This window comes from Psittacula echo, assembly GCF_963264785.1.
Source record: "Psittacula echo genome assembly, chromosome: 2".
NCBI classification, from domain to species: Eukaryota; Metazoa; Chordata; class Aves; order Psittaciformes; family Psittacidae; genus Psittacula; species Psittacula echo.
The window spans coordinates 127,978,799-128,002,879 of record NC_137737.1 but is presented as its reverse complement, the minus strand read 5'-3'; the positions used below and the strand labels follow the sequence as shown (position 1 = coordinate 128,002,879).

At 38.3% G+C, this 24,081-nt stretch overlaps 1 protein-coding gene across 3 annotated transcripts in view; it reads left to right on the top strand.

The window, feature by feature from the left end:
• The first annotated feature begins 6,594 nt into the window (after window positions 1–6,594).
• UBE2W (ubiquitin conjugating enzyme E2 W) overlaps window positions 6,595–24,081 on the top strand; it is a 66,655-nt gene continuing 49,168 nt past the window's right edge. For all 3 annotated transcript variants that reach the window (XM_080611572.1, XM_080611573.1, XM_080611571.1), the window contains exon 1: window positions 6,595–6,680. In XM_080611572.1, the coding sequence (XP_080467698.1) occupies window positions 6,666–6,680 (15 nt within the window). In that variant the 5' untranslated portion in view covers window positions 6,595–6,665. The remainder of the gene's footprint in view (window positions 6,681–24,081) is intronic.

Below are 24,081 nucleotides of genomic sequence, written 5' to 3'. Positions count from 1 at the left end.
TTGTTTGAGTGTCATCACAAGGGCAGCACAGGGGAAAGAACAGTGAGCTTTTATCACTTCAAGTTTTAACAAGCGTTACATGTCATGAAATAAAGCTTTGTGTACATTACATCTAAAACATAGGTTGTGGTGCAGTCTTTCTTCTATGGAAGAAAGGTCACAAAGATAAAAAAAGGAGAGAAGAAAAAGATACTTCTGTCATTGCCATGTTACTGGTTTATGTTTACAGAATATAGGATTTTCTTCCCATGCTCCAAGGGAGGAGAATTGGAGATGCAAGATCATGACTGTACTTTAACAAATGGAGTTCTTCAACCTTTTACCCTACTGAATTTACATATTTGGGCAGTTTTCAAGAGGTTAAACATGTAATGTTTTGTAGCCTCACTAGTTGAGGGTAGAATCGGAAAATTAAGTTAAAGTTTCCCCTGAAATACATACTGCAATTTAGACTGGTGAAAGTAACAACTTGAGAGGTTTTTGGTAAATTAAAATCTTACTGTACAGTGCCAAAGTCACTGGTTTTCAGGATAGTTTTGTGAGATGAGTTCGGGGGGAATACAGACATGAAGTAGTGCTACTCCTTACATGTTGCCAACTTCTTTCCTGAACCCCAAGTCACTTTGAAGTTAAAACAAAACACTGTTAATTCCTTTCATGTTAATTCGGATTTAAAACTGCCCTTTCAGGTGAGAATTCATAGCGAATGCTTTTGACCACATGAAAAAAAATGCCACTGGTATCCTATTTGCACTTAATAATAGAAAACCTTTATCTCCAAAATCACCACTACATAAGCTGTAAGCAATACATAATTCATGCCTTAGGTTGCTATAAATTCTTGTTTCTCTGTCTAGTAAAACAATGGGATACTTGTTATACAGGTTTCTGTACTCTCACATAAATAGTTCTCAGTTTTGGCTGGTATTATGAAACCTGAAAAATATCTAACTGCATTTGGCACAAAGGATTTCTTTTTTCATGCAAGAAAAAACTTCCCACATTACCATACTAAATTAACAAATAATGTTTTCCAGAAGTAACACTCCATTTGAGTCAGAATTACTTGGAGTTTGCTACAAACAAAACAGGTAAATGATATATCAATATTGCATTAAGATTTAAGCTGCTTTCAGATTTGTCATAGAGCCCTTCAATGAAGAAAAAATTCTGACTTGTAACAAACAACTGTGACTTAAGAGAGCTGTCTGAAAATGTTCAGCTGAAATAGTCAAGTAAGTGCTCATCTATAGTGTTTTCTTAACACAGCTCCCTTTCCCTTTCTCACATAGCCATATCCCATAGGAAGTCCTGTCTTTCCCATGGGATATTAAATAAACAAACACAAATAGACAGGCTGGCCCAGTGTCATCTTGGTGTACAGGCTTGCAAAATGCAATTCCGCCAGCTCTGTAAGTAGAGTGCAGGGTCTGATGATGGCAGTGTGCAGTCTGATGTGTGCATTTGAGGATTTGCTCCTCAGCACTCAGGAGTTTGTAATAGCACAGAGTAGGGTACCCAATAAACCTCTTCTCCAGCAATTTTATCTTGCTTCCAGACTAGCAAGACCAAAAAGCAAGTTAATTTTAAAAATTCCTTATCAGTATTGTCTTCATTGGTTATGAAGAGTCTCTTCTGCATATTCCTGTAACAAAATCAACTAGGTATTCATAGTACTCTTGGGCTTACCTGGGAAGTCTGCAGTGCAAAGTCTTTAGTGTTAAAATGAAACGAATAAATGGTAATTGTATTTGAATCTTACAGGTATTACCACTGAACAGCGTCTGAACCCTTGTTGTTTGATGGAGACTAATCAACTTGCTCACATGGGCTCTGGAAAAGGATGTTTTTGATGTGGAAGAACTTTTAATAATTACATAACTTCACACTTTTTAATGCATCCATCTATTTAAATGAGTATAGGCCCTACACAATCCTCATTATTTTAATTTTTTACAGACTTTATAGATATTTGTCTTTAGAGCATGTAAAAGAGTTAGCAGACTACTGGTGCCAAAAAACATGGCTTGACAATTATTACAAATTGCTAATTAAGGCATATTACTAAAACAGGCATTTCCACTCCTTTGCCTAGCCACATGCCCTTCTTCTTCCCCTGCAGAAATTATAACAACTATGGGCCTACATATTAAGCCAGACTCTTTTCTGATCTGATGGAAAATTATTTTGGTAGTTTAGTCTTCTGTGGATAAGCTGAAATTCACACATCACACAGTGGCTGCAAAACTGTCAAATCCTAGACAAGAGAAGAAATGGAAGCATATGACATCCAAAACCAATACTACCCTCTTTGTGCAGGCCCTGCACATCCAGTGGATCAGGAGTAAGGTGAAACTTCTCTTTTCCTTAGCCTCCTTTTGTCCCTTTGAAAGTCCTGGGATGGAAGTCAGAATCTGCCTGTTACTATTTTGAACCAAGATGAAAATGGAATATGTCATTGATGAAAAACCTACATTATCACTGAGGAATAAAACAACAATAAAATCTTGACAGCTCAAAGGTATCTTGCAAATTTAGGGTATTTTTTTCATTTTTAGATATGTATGCAATTTATTTCTTTGATATTCTTGGTAGAACCTTGCCTTGGTTTGATTCTACACCTTTAGATGCAGGTGCATCATGTTTGTGCTTGCCATTAGGTCTCCATTCCACAGACTTTTTAAACTCCTTCACTGGCAGGCAGGAGTGGAAGAAGCAGTTGACAGAGTTCCTGTGAGAAGCAGGGAGTCCTTCACACTCACTTGTGAGAAGCTCTCTCCTGGCACTGCCAGTTATGGTTGCTATGCCACTGGAGTAATATGGGGAGGTTAATGTGAACATACAGTTGAATTCCTCCTTAGAAGGAGCCAAAATGTAAAGCTAAAAAAGTCTAGTGGACACAGACAAAAGAAATCAATCCCCTGTGTTATTACAGTGGTAGAAATTGCAAAGCAGCAGGCAGTGATAGTTGAGTATGTAGAAAAATTATATAGGGGAGGAAAAAAGGGGGAGAGCGGAGGGAAAAAATGCTTGGTAATGTTTGGAAACATTATGGATAACACAGGAGATGGAATATAAAATTATAGAGACCCTAATCAAGAAACATGTTCGACCTTTGTGAAACTGCCTAGATAGATCAATTACCTAATAAACGTAGTTTGAACAGTAGTTGCATTTTTCTTGTAAACGCAAAGTAATGCAAACTCTGAAGAAAAGTGAATTTTTAGATCAAATTCATGAATATTTATAGAAAGAATTTTACTAGGAGGTACAGTTTTCATTATCTGTTTTATATGTTTTTGATATGTGAGTCATAGTCATGTATTTGATCAGATCACTACAAGATAGCTTCCAAAATGATGAAAATAACAGAAGAAATTACTCTTACCCCTGAAGTTTGGAGTATTTGGGACCTAGGGCTCTGACCCTTGAAGTCTCTGGCAAAATTTAGATTGACTGGTGCAGGATCAGGCTGCATTAGCCAAAGACTAAAGCTTTCTTTTTCAAAAACCAAACAGCTATTGCATTGGCTATCTCTACACCTGCAACAGATTTGGAAGGATTAACTGCAGTGTTTTCTTGTACATTTTGCATAGGTAAAGGTGAGCACTGAAATAAACAGCACATTACAATATAACTGATTCCTTGTGAAATCTACCCACTTTGGGATTTTGGGCCCTTTATTGCTGAGATTACTGAGAAACTGAGAACAAATAATACCATGAGCTATTGCAAAATCAAGAATGGAACTGTATTTAAGGAAGAAAATACTGATATTCACATAAATTCTCTCTGGGAGTCTGCTAACAGTGTTTGTTTTCTTATTGTGCTTAAGGAGGTTGAATCCCTAGAGCATCCCCATGCACTATATAAAAACCCTTACTAAAAAGCATTCTCTCAAAGCCAGGTTACTGAGAAATGAGGAAAGGGAAAAAAAAAAATCAACAAAACAATAAAACACAGGGAAAATTCTCCAGCTGCACCTATTCCCATGATGATGAAGAGCTAAAAATGTTGCACATACATATTAGGCAATTGTGCAACACTTTAAAAAACAAAGATGTGACAACAGTGATAAAATATACCACTGGTAGTCCTGTAAGAATAAACTCTACTCAAGGTGAATTTAGGGATGGGGGGATTCTGGTCATGAGTTTCAGCTACAGAGTAATGCTTTAATTTCTTACATACCCAGTTAAGACAGGGTGGATAGTAATTAATTTGTACTCTATTTATGTGAAGGGCAAGCTGCCCCTTGCTTTTCATGCTTGCTATCTTCAGGAATGGAATTTGCAGCACAACTGAAGCTATATCTAAGTAAACAATATTTTAGTTCAAAATACGGTGCCTTATTTTTAACACTGCAAACCTCTGTGTGATAGGAAAAAAGTCTTCTTAAAGGTAAGGGCAGTTAAAAGCTACGATTTTCTGCTAAGGTGGCTTTTTGTCCAGAGATATTTTTTTCCTTGTTACAGAGTATAAGTCATATTTATACCAATTACAGATCATTTAAGACTACAAAGCTGATCTTTCCGTGCAAAAACCAGCTTGCAGCCTACAAAGTGTGCTGGCATTCATAAGCTTATGCCTTTTCGTATCTTCTGACCTTCAACAAGGGTTTTCTGGAACGTGGTTAAGAAACTGAATATACTGGATTGAAATCAGGTTAACTCACTGTGATTACATCAACACGGATAGTCAATATGTCCATGTTTACAACCGAACACATGTCCATTGCTTAAACTTGATGTTCTTGCTATCTTTGTGGCATATGGCATTAAGAAGTGTATTTTAGGATAAACATATGTTTGGTTCATGCAAAACAACAACATCTAGTAAAACAGAAATAGCGATGTTCCATTTAATGCCTAAGTTAGTTCAAAGAACTGCAGGGGAAAAAAACCTCTACTAGGTTTAATCTGTCTACTTAATGCAATAAATCCTCTGCAACCTAAATAGCATTGCAGAATCATATAGTACGTAAATACTGACTTGAAAAGACACAGAGCAAGACCCTTCTGACTTAAATGTTATTTAAATGGAGTTGGTAGAGCAGTGCCAGGTTGCACAGCATCAGGAAGTCATATTTTGTTACTGAGAATTGAAGCTGAATTTAGAAAACAATAAGTATAGGATTTGGCTTACGTGGCGATCATTTTTCCATCCTTACTTGGGGCATGCTAGTCTCCTTTCCCACTCAGAAATCAACACATGCTCAATTCTGTCACCAGCAAATTCCCACAAAGCCAAGAGGCTCGCTTTCTTCTGCAGCTGCCTCACAGGACAAGGGTGATGCTGCCTTTTGTTTGTCCCTTTAAGCAAGCCCCAGAAGTTGATGTGCTCACTTCGACATCGGCAATACTGTTGACACTGGATACAAATTGAAAGCTTATGCTTTGTTGTGCTGGGTTTTTGTTTTCCTCCAGTTAGCAGTTTTTAAAGTTGAGGATACATAAAAATACACTGGAAGGTAAAGCTGTAGGTTGAAGTAGTATCTTGTGTCAAGCTAAATAGTAAGGTTAAAGAAAGTAGGCAGGCTTTCAGATGCACAACCCATCTTGAGGTCTAAAATTAAAGAATCAGGTTTCAAAATAAATACAAACTGAAACCAATTGTTTGATAACTTCATTGGATGTGCACAAATTAGGCCATCTCTGAAGGAAAAATCAGGTGCTGCCAACAGATCAGAGGGAACACAAGGGGATTCTTTAACATCATCATGAAGTGTGGGTATGAAGGGGCAGAGAACGGTACTCCAATGTTGCTTTTTGAACGTCAGCCAAAGTAGTGAGTCGATGGAAATTATAATGACCTATAAAATCAGTACTTTAGTAACCCCTGATATTATATATCCACTAGATTATGAGTTTTATAGGTTTATCTTTGGAAAAAAAATTGTCTATGTTTGAGGATCCCTTAGGTCTGCAATACTACAGCTGGAACAACTGCTTTACGACAAAGTGTTTCCACAAGTTGCTTAACTTATTGATTGCATGCAGGTTGCTTGTAGTGAATGGTGCTTGTTTACTTTCACCTACACAGTTACCACAAAATCATCCGGTGCAAAGGCCACAAGACATTCCAGTCCAGGAAAGGAAAACGTAGAATGCAAAAAAGCTCTCTCTGAAATACACCCATGCTAATTTGGTCTCTGGACCACCAGTGTAGAAAAATCAGTCCATCTGATGACCTGTGGCAGACTGCCACAGAAACACGTCTCCCCTTACCAGAACTATCCATCAGCGCGAGCCGCAGGCAGGCCTTCTCCCACAGCCCAGAGAAACCCGTAGACGGCCACAGCCACCATCACCAACGTTCTCTAAACACTCTGGACTGCACAGCTAAAAACCCTTACAAAGAGACAGATCGGGCGGGGAGTCAAAGCCCACTCCACCACGGAGACGCAGGACTCCCTCACTGCCGCCGGTAGAGCAGGCCACCCACAGCACCGAGAGGCCCTTGGGCGCAGCAATGCACCTCCCATGAGCCCAGGGCGGTGGCAACCCAGTAACAACAGCGCACCACTGTCCCCACAGCCCTGTCGCTGCGCATGCTCGGGCCTTGGGCCGGCCGCACGGGCACGTGACTGGGGAGGGGACGGTCGCGCGGCGCTGCGTCTCCGTGGGCCTGGGCCGGCGGCACAGAGGGGAGGGGGAGGATCTATCATGGCGTCCATGCAGGTGAGGAGCCTGCGGTGGAGCTGGGGCTGCGGTGCAGGCGAGGCAGCGCCGGAGTGTGGGGACCCGGCGGCGGCGGTGGGAGCCCGGAGTCGGGAGTAGCTGTTCCTCCGGGCGTGTGTGTGGTGGTGCGCTCCGGAGACCGGTGCGGGCGGAGTAATTGCTGGGGAAACGGCTGAGGGGGGTCGGTTGCGCGGCGGCTCTGGAGCGGCAACGGGCGTAGGGGGGGCCGGCGGCCGCTCGGCGGGTCTGGGGAGGGCAGGGCACGGCAGGGCAGTGCGAGGTGGGGAAGGGCCAGTCCGGCGCTGGGATGGAGGTGAGACCCCTGGGGCAGGTTGTGAGGCTCGAGGCCGGACCGCGGCGGGTGAGGGGTTGAGGACGGAGCCGCAAGTGAGGGCGGACGGGACAGGATATCGGGCGGGCGAGGAATCGGGAGGGCGGCGGGGTCGAAGTACCTCGGGGAGAGGTCTGGCAGCGATGTCCCTGCTCCTTGGGGAGGTGAGGGGAAGGTGAAGGGATTCCTGTCCCCCTAGACGGGGTTTGCGTGGTGCTCAGCTGTTCTGGCCGCCCTGAGAGGTGGCGGCTAGGTCCCCTTCCTGGCCGCAGCGTAGCGGGGAGGCGGGGGAAGGTCAGGGACACCCGCCCGGTGCCACCGTGAGGGCGGTGTCGAAGGATGTGACCAACAGTTCCATCTTCACAGGCGTTTCTGGCGTTACGGAGCTGTAATCCTCGGGCACAGCGGGGCTGGGGACAGGAATGTCTCGTTCCGAAGCGTGTGCCCATGTTGCCTGTGGGTTCCTCCTTCTCTCCCTAAAACGAGATTGTAGTATGGTGTCAGACCTGTGAACAAATAATGCCTGTTTTTAGTTGGTTGTATAAGGTTGCTGTAGGTACAGTGGCATGAAACATCCTGCTGCTTGACAGGTATTTCCAGCTGAATTATTTATTCATACCTTCTCTGAAGGAGTTCTTAAATAGTAGCTGCAGAAATTGCTCTGCAAGAATGGATCACTTTCCCTGTGTGCTGCTCTGAGTGGGTGGTGATTTATTATGATTGGGCAGGAGAGAAGATAGCTGGGTTTTATGGCAGAGGCCCTGTCTTTCCTGATTTCACCTGTAACTGCACTGCTTTTCCTCGATTTCTTACAGTTTTCCATTTTGTTTCTAGATCTGGATGATCTAGCACTCCTGTTTCCTTTCTCAGACTGCTGCTTCTTTTCTCTTTCTTGTTTTTGTTTTGGTTCAGTATAACACATTTTTTGCCACTAGTAATGGAACAGCCCAGAAAGAGTGTACAAAATGAATGAAATTAGTTTTGTCCTGTTAGCTTGGATTTAGCATAGTAAAAAATTTTAAGGTGTCAGAGTATTGAATTTCATGGGGTGAAAATTCTGCTCATGAAGTTTAGAAGCATAAAAAACCCCATGGTGTGTCTTCCTGAAATACTGAAATGAAACAAGATCAAGTACTTGAACATACTGTACAAAATGTTCTTCATTTAGCTGTAGCTTAGGTAGTCTGATCTGCCTTCCTTTTGTCAGCTTTTTCTGTCAAGTGCGGTTTTGTAATGCTGTTCTAACGTTGAGCCTTTAACAAGCATAACTTCAAAATAGAGACAATGATTTATTAAGTAGTGTATTTTACAAAATTGTGAGAGCTACAGGGAAATAGTAGTTGTAAAACTTGAAGCAGGCACTCTATGGGACTTTGTAAACCTGTGCTGTCTTGCTGTCTCTGGCCTAGTAAATGACCTTCTGCAGCTTGCTTCACCCTCGTTCCTGTTGCTCCCTCCGTAAAGGGGAAATGTTGATTACAAATTAAATGAAGTTGTTTAGGGTACATGAATGTCAAATGTTGCCTAAAAGAAAGAGGGTAGTACTCACTTCCTGAAAACACTGCCATGGTAGGTCTGCTGTTGTAATTGCTTTCAGTTTAGAAATGCCAGCTGCAAGATAACACTTTCTTTTTTTTTTTTTTAATTACTGGTGTTCTGTTGTCTTTTGATGAGACATTCAAGGAAACTTAGAGGTTTTTTGTCTGTATGTTGCTAGCTGCAGAATGTTCTGATGACTTTTTCCTGAGGTTAGGAAACTACTGATTTAGTAATGTTGTTTAGCAAATTGGAAAAAGAATTGTTGGGTGTTTGTTGGTTGTTCTTTTTTTTTTTTTTTTTTTTTGTTATTGTGTTTTTAATAGGAAGTATAAATGAAAATTTAGCATTGAACTGTAAAATTAGCTTCTCAATAGCAGACACCTTTGCAAGTGAGCAAGGTTTCAAGGCTCTGAATTCTTCTATTAATTAACAATTAAATCTTCAGCGTGAAAAGCATTTACAAAGAAACTATTGTGTATAATTTTAAGTGTTTTTCAGTTCAGGATCATATAATTTATTATTATCAGTACTAACATTTAATATGTAAGTTGCCTGACAGAAAAAGATGTCCTTTTTCTGATTATGTACAGTGTTTTTAAATACCCAGTGTTTAATTGAAATATTTGTGCTACCCATTGCAGTCTCTAACTATACCAGTAGTCTGTCACTGCAGTTTATGGGCATGTTATTTCTAATAAGAATTATATATAGATACATTAAAGAAGTTTTAGTTACTTCTTAAACTGCTGTAATTGTATACAGCCATGGATGATGTCCTGGGTTAGTTACATCTTATTTTCACAGATCCACCAAAATTTCTCTGATGAACTTAAAGCTAGAGTTACCTGTTTAGCTTATTCTAAGTTAGCCTACAAGGAAGGTTTTGAAACTGTAACAAATCAGCTCTTTTGGCCAATGGCACTGAACATCGCCTGAAGAGCTCCTTTGGTTCAGTTGATGTGTAGTGATTTGTAAAATTTGTGACTTTGAGCCTTTATGTGTATCATTTAAATTCATTGTGATCTTTGTCTGTGTGGGCATTCCTTAATGATAGTTTTCTGTACTGCTTTTCTTCCAGAATAGTAGAAGCCAATGGTGATGCGATCTTGTTTTGTTTTCTGACCTCAGTGTTGTCCAGAGTGGTGGCTAATTTGCTACTGCTGGATTGGTTTAAACCTGGTTTGCATAACTTTAAATGATGCTTGTTTTTCAAGGAAAAAAATTAAAACCCCCAAACAAGCCTTGAAGAAAAAGCATTTATTTCAAGGTTTTTCCCAGAAAAACACAAGCTTGTGCAACTTTTTCATGGAAAAAAAAAAATAAACAAACCCAAAACACCCCCCCCCCCAAAAAAAATCCAAAAAAAAAGCGCAACACAAAACAAAAAACCCCCTGAAAACAGAAGCAAAACCCCAAACCCCAGAAATATTCTGAAAAGTTTTAAGTAGTGTAGGACAAGTGACTGGAATGGATTAGCTTTAGAAAATTTGGTATAACTTCTTTAGTAATGTGAGCTCGTAAAGCTACAGATAACATAGAAATGCAGTAAATGCTGAGGAAATAATAAGCAGTAAACAGTTGCTCTCAGAACAGCTGGAGAAACAGCCTGCATTAAGAATAGAAGTGCGGGTAGAAAGTAGCACCAAGGAAATTCAGTTGAAAATGCACAAAAATACATCATTGCTGTACAGAGTGTTAGATAATTAAGGCCTTTCCCTCAACCCACAGAATGTCAGCTATTTGCATCTTAAACTTGGAAGATTGACTTTATCTGTAATGCTGACATTTTAATTAACATTGTTTTACGTTTCCCCTCCTTTCAGTTTTAATACCAGATAACTTTAAACTGTAAATTATGATTTGACATCTTTAAACAGCTTTCACAAATATATCCATGGGAACAGGTTTAGGTTTGTGTTTTATTACCCAGAATAACCTCATGTCTTTTCTTTAAAATTAGGCACATGAGAGTTGTATATGTAGATATTTAAATCTGACTAAATAGAGCTACTGTAGTTAATGACACAACCAGCTTTAGTCAAGAGTGTAGAATGTCAGCTTTCACTATCCGTTTGTGTAATCAGGATTTTATTTTTTCTTTGCCCTTGAAAACTGCCTGTGGGTGGGCTGCCATCAAAATACATGCGCACATCAAAATCAAGTGCTACTTGAGAAGTCTTGTTCCAGCAATAGTTTTTTTAAAAATATATGTCTGAACAGGCATTTAATAAAATAATTGAGCTAGGTGACAATGCAGAATTCATTCGAGATCACCAGGATCTTTTATCACAAAACACAAGTCAGTTGCAATGGAAAAGGTTCCCACAAGTTTCACCCAGTGGGGTAGGGGATGGGGAAAATACGTTCAGGCCACTGACATCTCAAGAAAAATTACATACGCTTTTGATTAAACTTACTTGGTTCTATTCTTTATCTGCTCTTGGGTCTGTTTTTACCTGCTCTTCTAGTCTTAGTGGAAGTTGTGTGTTTCCAGCTGTTCTCAGAACAATTACTTATTGCTTTATCTTTAATATTGTCAGCTTTTTTATTTAATAATTTGGGAATAAGTTTTTTATTTATTTAATTTGGCAGCTTTGTCCAGGAAGAATTTCTAAACTATTTTTAATATATCTTCCAAAAAAACTGAACAAACCCAACCTTAAGTAAGGAAAGCTTTCAGTCAACTGAAACTTCAGTGATGATGCGCATGTTCTGTACTGTGAAATGTCACAGTATGGGATGCTGTTTGTGGTGTTCAAACAAAATATTTGATAAATATCAAACAAAATATTTGATAAATAAAAGAAAATGAGTGGTTACTGCAACTATATAATAAATTCTGGGATATGAACACAATGAAATTATTGGTAATTAGTAACATCTTGAAGTATGTAGTGGTGCCATTGGTAAAATAGTGTTGAAGATAAAAATTTCAGTAACTTTTTAAACTGAAAATGCAAGTACCATAATTGAGACCAGAATGGGTGGAGAGTAAAAAACATTTCTTTTGTCCACTAAGAATTTGTTAGTCCTTTATGTAACCTTCAGTTATCAGTCTATACTGATATGTTGTATATTAGCTTTGGCATATAGCCAAGCTACAGTAAAAGAAGATAAATGCAAAATACATAAGTATTTAACCAAGATGAGTTAGTTCAATCTTGGTTAATTTTTTTTTTCTTGTTTTTTTTAATAAACTTTAAATCAATTGAATATCAGGTGAAATTTAAAATTGAAAAGTCTTTTAAGTCAGTAAAGAGAAATAAAAGGTACTTTTAATAATATAATAATAAATTATTATAATTTATATATATAAATTAATAAATAATAAAAAAGGCCCTAAGAAGTCTCTTTTGCCTTTTTTTTAATCTGCTTTCATAAATAAAATTTTGAGAAACACTTTGCTGTGCAGCAACTGCGCAGTTTTTGAGCTAGAATGAAAGAATTCACTTCTGAAAAAGAAAGAAATGGTAGGCAAATTTACTGAAACCAGTGTCCCTGAGTGTTATCACCAGCCTTTCTTCCAAATAGACCAACTATATAGCTAAAATATAGAAAACCATGAATGCTTTCAAGCTGTCACATTGAATGTTGGTATCTTATGAATACAGCTATGATTTAAATCAAGAAAATAAAAGTATGGTTATTTATTGTAAAGAATAGTTATTCCATCTGATTGTTTATTCAGAGTTTAGTGATGTACTTGTATTTGCTCTTAGGCCTAGCTATTCGAGCTCTAAGAAGGGGAGAAGACAAAACAATCAATTTGCAAAAGCCAGGGAATGTTGTCTTGTTAAGCTACTCCCTTGGAAAGTTCTGTGAGTTTCTAATTAATAAACTAAAGCAGCTTAGCTCAAACAATGTGTGAAACTCGGTGATCAAGCACTTTCTGTAATTGTTTGCTCAAATTGTACTGAGCTAAGGCTTTCAGACTAAAGGATCTTCACTATAAATTATACAGGTATAATTTACCTGGTGAATACTCCCATAGATTGTGTGGTTAAATTATCCCTATTAAAATGAAAGAGAGAATGCGCAACTTCTGTTGAACTTAGCCATAGTTATAGCTGTGGTCAACAAATACAAATGTGTTCAGTATTATCACCAGGTCTCTTATGTAGCCTTGTTTTACAACCAAGAGACAAGCTTTCCAGCAGCTTGCATTCTGAAGTTTCCACTGGGGCAGAGGGGAAGAGCACAGCAAAGGCCTCTTGCTCAGTACTTGGAGCCAGAAGTTTTGTGCATCTTGCATTGTTTTGAAGAGTTTTTGTCTTTTGAAGGGAGAAACAGCTAATATTACACATTCATTGAATCCTGCATAGCTTCATTTATTAAAAAAAAAAAAAAAAAGAAAAAAGGAAATAAATAGGTTAAGTAAAAAGAGCCAATAAGCAACCTTTTGTGATAGAATGAAGGTCAGATAATGTGTCTTCTGCCTGCTTTTGATAGTTGAGGGCTTTCAGAAGGTATTCTGGAGCCTGCCAGCCTTTGCAATTTTTTTTTTTTTTATTTTTTTTTTATTTTTTTTTTTCTTTCTCTGAGGTCACCTTAATCACTAGAATGAAAAACAGGTATCAGTCCAGGGTGGCAGGGAAAGAAGGGAGAGAATCCCGTCATTTGCCTTCCTGAGAGCAGTATTAATGTGTTAAAGGACAGAAGTTAATGGTGGTAGAGCAGGAATTGTGAGACAGCTTCTTTTTTTATAATTAATGCTCTGATTGATGCTACTAGCTATTCATCCTTTCATACACAGTATTAAAAAACAATTGTTTCTCCTTGGGTGATTGCAAATACAAAATTGTTCATCTTTTTGTATTCAGCTTAAATAAAAATACTGCTTGGATCAGCCCCAGGAAGACAATCTTGTATGTATATCAATAGATGTTCACTAGAGTATAGCAAATATTGTCTCTAGAAGTCTGCTGGAATAAAATGCGTAATAGAATTTGATGTTACTTGTTCACATAGATTTATGTATTTCTTTGTGATTAGAAATTGGTGGCCACTAGTGAGAAGGAACAAGGAAGCTGAATGGATTGAGTTTTCCTAAGTTAGGAATTCTCTCCGTGTCATATTTAGGGATACAGATTTGATGATGATTTAAATCTTATTATAGTTTGCATCTTCTGGCATTCCCAGAAATTCCCAAGTAAATATATGGTTGTGCCAGCCCTTGCTATTGTCTTAAATTCATTTCTTTAGCTGAAGCAGTTCAAATAATGCCAGACACTTGTCCTTTAAAGATAAAATAATTTGTATTTGATTTCTTAGTACTGTGTGAGGTTTGTGCTGGGTATTGGTACATTTGAAGACTCCATTTATAAAGCAGATGACTAGCAGTCAGTCTTATTTTTTTATTAGTGGATTTGACTTAAATTTGCTTTAAAATGACAATTCATGGTAAAAAATTGGATTATCTGGCAAAAAGCTTTTCTGAAAGTGGAGTGGTTTTTTTTTTGTGTGTGTGTGTAGTTCTTGATTTATCTTTAATTATGCTGTAGTTGTGATTTCAAGTTGATCGTACCTCTTAGTGAGTTTAAGTGTATTACTCTGTTTAGAAGAGGACTGTGTTGCTTCCTGTCAAATATCATAGAATATTTTGGAGCATGTGAAGGTAATAATTCTGTTAGTGAAGTGAGAAATCAACAATCCTTCCCCTCCAGTGCCTAACCTAATGAAATTTTTAAATGCTCAGAAGAAGAAAAGACTTGTGGTAGAAACTTATTCATAAGTAGCTGGTTAAATGATTAATGTGTTGCCTTTTGGTTCTTTTATAAAGAGCGAAATGTACAAAATGCGTGTCATTCAGAACTTGAAGTATGGATTGGTCTGGGAAAATAACATTAGAACTGGGTTGCCAGATGTTAACATGTTTTATTAGGAATGAGGAGGAGGAGACTAATCTGCTTCTGCATTCTCAGTACAGATTGAAAACCTGATATTCAGCCAAAAATAGATAAAACTGAAAAACAATTCTTCAGATCCTGGTATTATTTTTTTTTTTTTTTGGACAGAGTATTTTGTGAAGCTGTGTTGTTGTGTGTCCTGCTGAAGCTTTAATTGAGTACATCCAGACAATTATCTTTTTTTCTTCCTCTGGGCCTTGATTAAAAGTTACCAGAAAAACTTTGATTAGGAAAAATTCACACAGGATTATGATAATCAAGTATGCGCATTGCTTGGGAGTTTGGGCCAGATTATTTCTCCTGAGTTGTAGGATACACTCTGCAGGGGCCTTCTTGAATGACTCAATTCATTAGGAAGCAAAGGATTTTTTAATTTGTTGGAACTTTCATCTGTTCCTTAGATTCTCTTGAGTAGCAAAGTCAACTGCAGCAGGTATTTTTTTCTTAAAATGTCATAATTTTTAATCTTGTTTATCTTCTTTTTGAGAGATTTTTGGTATTTAAAGGCAAGGTTAGAGAGTAGCATGCAGTAAATTTCAGCAATACTCAAACTGCTTAAAATGTTTTTTCTGTGGAGGAGTTGTGTTTGAAAAACAGGACTATTGCTCAGTGTTTAGAACTTTATATTCTGGATTTGAGATATTTTTCAGTAGAAATGTGTGAATGGAAGAACCAAAGTACTGAAAATAGAGTTGGTGGTGGTCTTATTCTCTCAGGCTAGTAGGTTGTACTAGCAGACTAGCAATAGCTTTGCTTATGAATCAACATGGTGGTGGTGTAACAACGGTAGTGTTACAGCCTGTTAACAGCTCCTCCTGTTCTGGTACAAGGTTCCCGTTCGTCTCTTGCGTGCAAAAACTTCTTCAAAACATGTCGTGGTTTAAGCCCAGGCTGTAAATTAGAACCACGCAGTCTACTTCCCCCCCCACCCCCCGGCTTCTTCCCCCCGCTCCTGGAGGGACGAGGAGGAGAATCGAAAGAATGCAACTCCTATGGGTTGAGATAAGAACAGTTTAGTAACTAAGGTATAACACAAATCACTACTGCTACCACCAATAATAATAATAATGATAAAGGAAATAACAAGGGAAGAGAATACGATACCTCACTGACCGATACCTCGCCCCCACCCAGCAGTGATCTAGCCCTTCCAGGGAACTCCCAGTTACATCCTGGGCATGACGTGCTGTGGTATGGAATACCTCTTTGGCTAGTTCGGGTCAGGTGTCCTGTCCCTACTTCCTCCTGGTTTCCCCTCCTCCCTGGCAGAGCATGAGACTCACAAAGTCCTTGGTCAGGGTAAACATTCTGACCAGCAACTGAAAACATCGGCTTTATCAGTATTATCCCCAGGCCGAAAGTCAAAAAACCAGCACTGCACCAGCTACTAAGAAGTAGAAAAAATGACTGCTGCTGCTGAACCCAGGACAAAATAGAAAAGATGTTTTTTGTGAAACATTTTGGGACTTGCATGGGCAAGGAGGTGACAGCCTATAGCTCATAAGTGAAATGTAAATTATTTGCCACAACTACTTCCTAGTACTGACAGTGGTTTTGTGCTAACAGAAGTTGTTGGCTACACTTATATCTTTGGGTGTGGAAGGGAATCATTGGTAGTTACAGAAGAAATATTGTTAAGTGTCCCTGGGGTGCAGCTGCTTTACCAGCATAAAATAGAAGAGTGGAGCCCCTGTGGGATTAATTTTTAACTTTTAACAATATATGAGTTAGCTTTTCTTCCTCTTTGATCTCCAAACCAGATTAAGATTTGACTTTACAGTGTCTAAGAAGGCTTGGCCTTGGAAGGCTACTCCTTTCTTACATCACAGCAACAAAGAGAAGGGAATTAAAGTGTATGGAAATAGAAGGATTCTAACAGAATTCAGGTGCAGATGTTTTGGGCACCCATGCTTTCTAGTCTGTGAAGTTGCTGTTCTATCTTGCAGTTTCTTATATCCCCTGATACTACCTAACTGAGCAGTACTAGTAGAAGTCCCTACCACTCCAGGTGAAAGGGCCACTGCATTCCAGCTTAATCACCCATCACAGCTTGTTTTAGTGGTAAAAGAAGGTGTGGTGGTGGAGCATTTCCTCCAACAGAAATGAAGGGAAGCTGTTGCCCATTTTCGAAGCTGTTTTGCTCATTTTTGAGGGTTTGCTCTACTCTTAGAAAAAAATAGCTTTTTCCCCAGCAGTTTTCTGACAGACTCTTACCACTGCTCTTAATATATCCTGCCTTGTATTGAATCTCCTGGTGGTTTAATCAGCTCAGTGTTTCTTCCTTTCTTTCTTTCTAAAAAGAAAAGATAAGTCTCTAAAATAAGACTTTCAAGTCTATGTTAAGGGTTGTTCATCATAGGTAAAATATTTGACTAAGATGGTTTATCTTTTATTTTGCCCATTTAAGATATTGCCCATTTAAAACACTGCACATTTTGTGCAGAATTTCTTGAAACTACAGAAAGTGGAATATTCAAGAATTGCAAAGATATGACAGTTGAATATACTCATTGATCTTTCCTCAATTTTATTTTCTTTATTTAATTTACCTTCATAAAGTTCATAGTTTCAGCTCTGAGGTGATAATAAGTCAGGAGTATGGGCACATGCTCAAACTTGATTGGATTATGGTGTTGATATTTTACTGCTGATCAGCAGCACCAGTGTAACAGTGTATGCATGCTTTGCCCACTGCAGTTATGAAGCATAGCACATTAATTGAAACAATATTCATTGACTATCTTAGTTGCCGTCAGCTATATGTACATAATCCATACTTGGTAGTGACTCTTATAACTAAGAGTGCCTTGCTTTTTCACCTTAGACACGTTTTTGTTTGCATATAACTTTGTTAAACTTTAGCTCTCTAGGCTCTAGTTTTCTGAGAGAGTGGCAAAGCTGATGTAAGAGTTTGGCAATGGGCTTAGAACTGGAAATAGACACCTGATAACTGTGATACTCCTTTTTAAAGGCATTGAGAAAGGCGTGTAAAAATTGCCTACAAAAGCCTGATAAGTTTTCATTGTGGGGGAGGAAAATACCTTTGACCTGCACCGTTTCACCATGGGAGATTGTGGTTGAAGTCTGTCTGTCTGTCTGTCCATGGGTATGATACTTGGTTTTGGTAGAATTGGAAAATGATCCCTGGATTTGGAGAATGTGATGGTAATATTGCCATATATGCTTTAGGAATATAAGTTATTGCCTTTTGAGGTACTCGACAGGGACAAAAAGACCAGTGAAATAATTTTGTATTTGTTAGAAAGCATTTATGTGATATATATAACATCTGACTCACTGATGCACAGCAGCTCAACTATTTGATTATAGAAGATGCATTCTGAAATACGTATGTTGCTGACTTTCAAATCTCTTCCTGTCCTAAATTGCTACTCTCTTCCTCTTTTCACATATTGCATCTTTTTGTATGCTTCTGCCCTGCTTTCTGCTTCTTTGTATGATTCACCAGGAATCAACCCAAGTGAGGATTCAGTGATGGCATTTGAGAACTCGTTACCACACCAGTTCCACAGGTGGCCAAGTAAGATGTGTGCCAGTTTGGAGGAGAAGTATGTATTTTTGCTTAGTAAAGGTGCTAGAAGCTATTGGCTTCAGAGATACATTTAACTGGAACCATGACAAACATTGAGTGTTGGCTGTCAGGATTGAAATGTTAGAGGTTGTTGTGAGCTGTCTGGGGAGCCAGCAGGAATTTTACTCCTTTGGCACCAGTTAATGTTTTTGCTCTTTGCTCCATATGCTTGGAGAAGTCTTACGAGCTGGACACTTTAGAAAATCTGTGGAGGATAACCGAAGGGGTCGCACAAATCCAGTTTGACAGAATTAGCAACAGAATACAACCCATTGCTATGTCAGTCATGTCTCAACTGCTGGCATAAACTCTCTTTTGGAACGGATGTTTGAATCAGTGTTAAGCTATGTTCTTTGATTTCATCCTTGAGTCATCCTTTCCTGTAGAGGCAGGTGGATCAAGTAATCTTGGTTTCAAAGACTGTCACCTTTTTGAAAATACTTGTGTAAACTACTGATTATGTTACTACTCATTGTCTTTTGCAGCTAGTTATTTCTTTAGTTGAAGGACTGTGGTGCTATCCAGTCTTGGGTTTCTGATCTTCCTATTCTGGTGTTCTGTTTCCATCTAGATAGTGAATTGATGTTTCAAATTAAGATTGCCTGTGCATCCTTTGTTTATCCCCCTTTACATAAGTAACTCCATGATTGCAGTCTGTGTTTTCTTTTGCAGTCTCTCTAAATAGAAAGTGAACAAGCAGGAAGGGAGCTTCTGTATGAAATCTTATGATGGGTTAGCAGAAATGTTGGAAAGATGGTCTTGTGTTATGAAAAGAACAGCTCCCAGGAGCATATCAGCGTATAGGAAACACCTGTTTCGAGGTTATTGTGGGAGTGAGTAGCTGCACTAGCTTATGTATTGGTTTAAAGGGGCTGGCTAAGAGGCTGAATGCAACTTGAGTATGTAATGAAAAGAAATGTATTCTTGATTTGTGGTAAGAAAAAAAGCAAAACCAGTAATGGTATTGACTAGATATGCACGTCGCAACATGGGCTGGAGATATGTAAATAAAGGTGGTCTCCTGATTATAGTGTTGAAGAGGTAAAAGTTTCCAGAAGAAAATGCAAATTTACAGTGGCAAGCCGTCTCAATATGGAAAAAAATAAACAGGAATAGTAGTAAAAGTCAGTATGGCTACAGGAGGAGCTATTTTGTGACTTGAAGACTTTGTACAGAACAGAAAACTGACTGTATAATCTCAGTATGAAAGGAAGGGACAAGCATGTAAGAGTGAAATCTACCCATTGTTCACTATTTTAAATTATCAGATTTGAAAAGCCTTAAGAAAGGTTTTTATAAATCACTAGAAAGATGAAGAAAGGGATGAGACTGTGAATAGAAAAGCAAAAAATACATGACGCAGTTAAATGAACAACAAATCATGCCAAATAAAAAGGACAGAGCTTAAATGTATATAAATAGCAATAGCAGCCTGAGCAAGAGAACAAAGTGACATGAACTACTGTTGCAGGGTATGAATCTGGAAATTGCAGCAAAAATAGAAGTATGGCAGGGGTAGGAGGAAAGCATTGACAACTGGAACAGTACTACTGCAAAATATGCGTTGTACTAGGAGGATAGAAACGAAGGGAACATTTGCAGGATAGTACTAATCATAACAGTGCTATAGATAAACAGTAATGTGTGTTTAAAAAAAGATCACTTGAGTCAAAACCACTTTGTTTTGCCTTTTTTTCTGTACTAGGTTTATGAATTTATAATAGTCTTTCACTGTCTGGCTGAAATGTGAACAAAGGTCTTGGGAGTGCCTTTAGGTAGCTTGTTCTTGAAAACGTATTGTGACACTAGTCATTAGGTACCTTAGTGGAAAGAGGAGACAAATGCCACTGTGGCTAATAATGTAGATTTTCCTGGCTGGTGTAGCTGACTGGTCCTACATAGCTCCCTGCTTCCCTCCCACAAAAGTCAGAAAATCAAGATGATCTGGATAAATAGTTATCTTTTAAATCATCTTATCTTAAAACCAGAATTACATCGGTCCTGCTGGTTTGATTTAAACTGAGCAAAAGACTAAACAAAATGGTTCTGGAAATAGAGTACTTAAATAAACTTCTGTAATCTAAAGAAAGTGAAATAAACTGAGGAGCTCAGGGAGATGAAGGAAGACTGAAATTTCTTTAAGTGTAAGGTGCTAAACCAGTACTGAAATCTTACCACAAGTAAGAAAAAGGAAGAGGAAGATTTTGCAGGAAGAGCCACTGAAGGCAAAGGTAGTTGAGCTGGATGAAGAGGCTCACCAGGGATATGAAGAGTAAGTAAAGGTTTGTAGGCGTACACTTTAGAAGAATTAATAAATAGGAGCACCTTCTTTTGATGCCCGGAACTGGGAGAGAGAGTAGGAACTTACGGGAATGAATTTAAATTGGGTCCTTTAGGAAGATACTAAACATTTTGATTTTTTTTTCCTAATTATATACACTTTTAAGAATAAATAAAAAAAGTTTTACTTCTGAATGTTTGTTGAATGTTATTTAGTATAACCTGCATGTGGATGTGTAAGTTACCCAAAGTGCTGTACCTCCTCATGTATTTAAGGAAACATTAAGGTATTTAATTATTTTGGTATTTAAGGAAGCATCACTGGCAGTGTTCAAGGCCAGGTTGCATGGGGCTTTGAGCAACCTGGTCTAGTGGAAGGTGTCCTTGCCCATGTCAGGGGGGTTGGAGCTAGATAACGTCCAAGGTCCCTTCCAAGCCAAATCATTCTGTGACAGATTCAGTATCTTTTAGACATTGGATATTGTGTCAGTCACTAGGATTTTTCTGTGTGGGTTGGTTTTATTTTTTTTTTTCTGTTGTGTTTAAGCATCTGAATCTGAGGGCTTTTTTTTGACAGTTATTTTGAGTGAGTTTCCAGGTGATAAATGCTATTTTTATTCTTCTACTGTCATGTGACAGGTTGGCTTCTGCAGATCACTGAACCAAGTAGTTTCTGATATCTGTATGAAATAATAGACAATTAACTTGAGAGTTCCTAGATAAAAAGTAGCTAAAATAGATTTTGGAAGAAGAATCACACTGAACTGACGTGATTTACTCTCTTACTCTGTGGTAACTATTGTGAAAGTGAAGCAAGAGCTGTATTCTGACTGGGCTAGTATTTTTTATTTTAGTGTGATATTTGAATAAGTACGGGAGAAAAATGTGGTATAAACCACTCTTTGTTGTTGTATCTCTTTTGTTTGTTTTATTAGTCGCAAAGACCACATTTCAAGGTATCACAGTTGTAGTTTGCTTGTAGTAAAATTACTCTGGTTTTGACTGTGTGGGCATTTGGTTCTGTCAAGCTGAGTGGACTTACCAGAGGGTATTTTCAGGGCAGTCTGCATTGGCTTGAAAGAATTATGTGTTTAGTTGAGTAGATACTGGGGAAGGCTAAACCTAAGTTGAAATAAGTGTAAGAATTCTCTGTCTGTGATCTGTGATTCTCGCCTAGATCTCTTACTGTGAAGAAAATTCTTCCAGTTATAAAAGCAAGAGATAGTGATGTGGGAAATGTTAAAGGCTTTTAATGGCCAAGATATTTTAAGAAATACTGATCCATGCTTGTGTTAAGAAGATGGAGAGGTGACTTCCCTGAGGTATCTTCTGAAGTTTATGAGCATCTACAAATAAGGTAGTTAAAATCTTCTGAAAAGCGTTAATCCATTATACTTTGTCCTGCTATGTAAGTTGCTGCTAATTCTCAAGAGCTTTGTGCTGGAGAAAGTCTTCTGTATTCACAGCTGTCAAATACAGGGCAGGCTTTTCACCATATGAAACTGTTCTTTCTCAAATGCTTAATTTCAGAAATTTACAGTTGCAGCATGCCTTTTGTACGTAACGTGCGTGGGCTTGGTATATCGGAGTCATGTTTCTTGAAAAATACATAAATGACTTATCTTGAAGCTAAGAGTGCATGCTTCTGGATTTGTGCGTGGTGGTACAGTAGTCTTTAGACGTAGCGTTACTCTGAGAGAATTAATGTTCTTTGTACCCCCTTTCGTTAGCTTTGGTTAGCTAGTACAAATATTGTTAAACACCGGAATTCACTTCAAGTTGTAGCATTTAAATTTGAGATGTTTTCTGAATTACTGTGGTAACCAGGAGCTCAATTTCCTAATTAAACTCTATGAATCTGGTCTGCAAGAACTTCATTTAAGAGGGCAGGTTTTTTTTTTTAATTTAAACTAGATTTGACTCCTGATAATCCAGTTTTGTATATTAATGAGACAGATTATTTTAAATCATGGTAAGGGAGAGAGGTTAAAAATCCCCAATCTCCTTCATAATATCTTTGGACAGTATCTTCCAAATTTTCCTAGGCTGCGTGTGCAGGCATGTAGCCAGCAGCTCAAGGAAAGTGATTTTTCTCCTGTCTCTGGCACTTGAGACAACATCTGGAGTATTGTCTTTAGGGAGCCCTGGTACAAGAAAGATATTGATGTGCAGGAGTGAGTCCAACGGATGCCCACCACGATGGTACAGGGCTGTACTACATGATGTAGAAGGAAAAGCTGACTGGATTTCTTGAACCTTCAGAAGAGAAGGGAAAGGGAAGATTTTGCTGATGCCTGCAACAGCCTCGTGGGAGGATGTTGGGGAAAATGGAGCCACAGAAGGAAGACAAGGGGTAACAGACACAAACTAGAACATGGGATAGTCCAGTAGGATATAAAAGAAACGTTTTATATCTTGAGAATAGTCAGACACTGGAAAGCATTGACCAGAGAGGTTTTTTTCTAAACATTAACCCCTCTCTTAAAACAATTTCTTGGTATTGGAATTAATTCTTGTTAATAGGCTGCGATGCACTCTGCAATTTGTTGCAATTGCTGTAGAGTGCTCTAGAGCATTTTCTGGGAAAGGTCTGCAGGCAGCTCTTTGTTAAACTGTACAGAAGTAATTGGGCTGATGCTTGATAGAAGAAATCTTGAAAATGTCTGGCAAAAGCCTATTGAAGATACTCAGCTATGTTGTCAGATAAGGTATGATTAACTTGTATGGCGTGGTTAATGGAATAGTAGAATGTTGTAAAATGAATAGTATATTTTATTATTCCAGTTGGAGAAAACCCAAAGAAGGACTTGTGTTCCCCAAAGTATCACATCTTAAATGTGTATCATTTGGTCCAGTAGAAGTAGTTATCTTTGTGTGAAGACTTTGACTTGCTTCTGTCTGAGGTGGCTAGAATAATACTTATGAAATCTTTATAAGCATTTTCCCCCTTGAACTGTAAAGCAGTTTGAGTTCCTGTCATTATGGGGACAGGAGAAATCTAGGAATTTATTATAAAATTATATTTTTGCCCTTTAATTCCAAGGGAAGTTATCCAAGATGGTCACTATGGCTGGAGAGAACAAAAATGAAAAGGTTTGTGTCATCTCTAATAGCAGTTGTTGGTCTTATGTCCTGATTGCCTGCAATTCTGGGGTGAAATCCCACATTTGGAGTGTGTATTTATGTAATTGCTTAAAAATAAAAGACTTAAAGTGTCTGTCTGGGTTCAGGGTAAGGATTTGAAAAATGGAAGCCCAAAACAAGTTTTCAGGGCTGCTTAATAGTGATAGAAGGTTATTTCAAAATGTAAACTGAATGTATAAGGACCTTTTCGTTTAGGAGTTGCGTGTTTGAATAAATGCAGTAGTTCTGTGTCAAAGATACGAGATCCTGAATCGCTTCTGTGTTGGCAAATGAACACTTTATTTTCCCCTGTGCATTTTTTTTTTTTTTTAAGTTCTACTAGGCACCAGAAAAGTTGTTTGGAAAATCAGTAAGAAGCAGCTACAAGTGCATGATAAACCTAATTTTAAAAAATTGTATGTTGAGTCAGCATTAGATATTAAACTCCAAAACCATATATTTTTACTCCTCTTGAGTGTAATGTCATTTTAAATAGTAGGATGATGGAAATGGACTGGTAGGCGGTAAATCTTAAAATTGTTGGCAGGAAAAAAGGAGAATAAGAAATGAAAAAGCCTTGAACTTTCCGTTATGTGGCTTGGAAATGACAAAATAACTATTTATATGCAG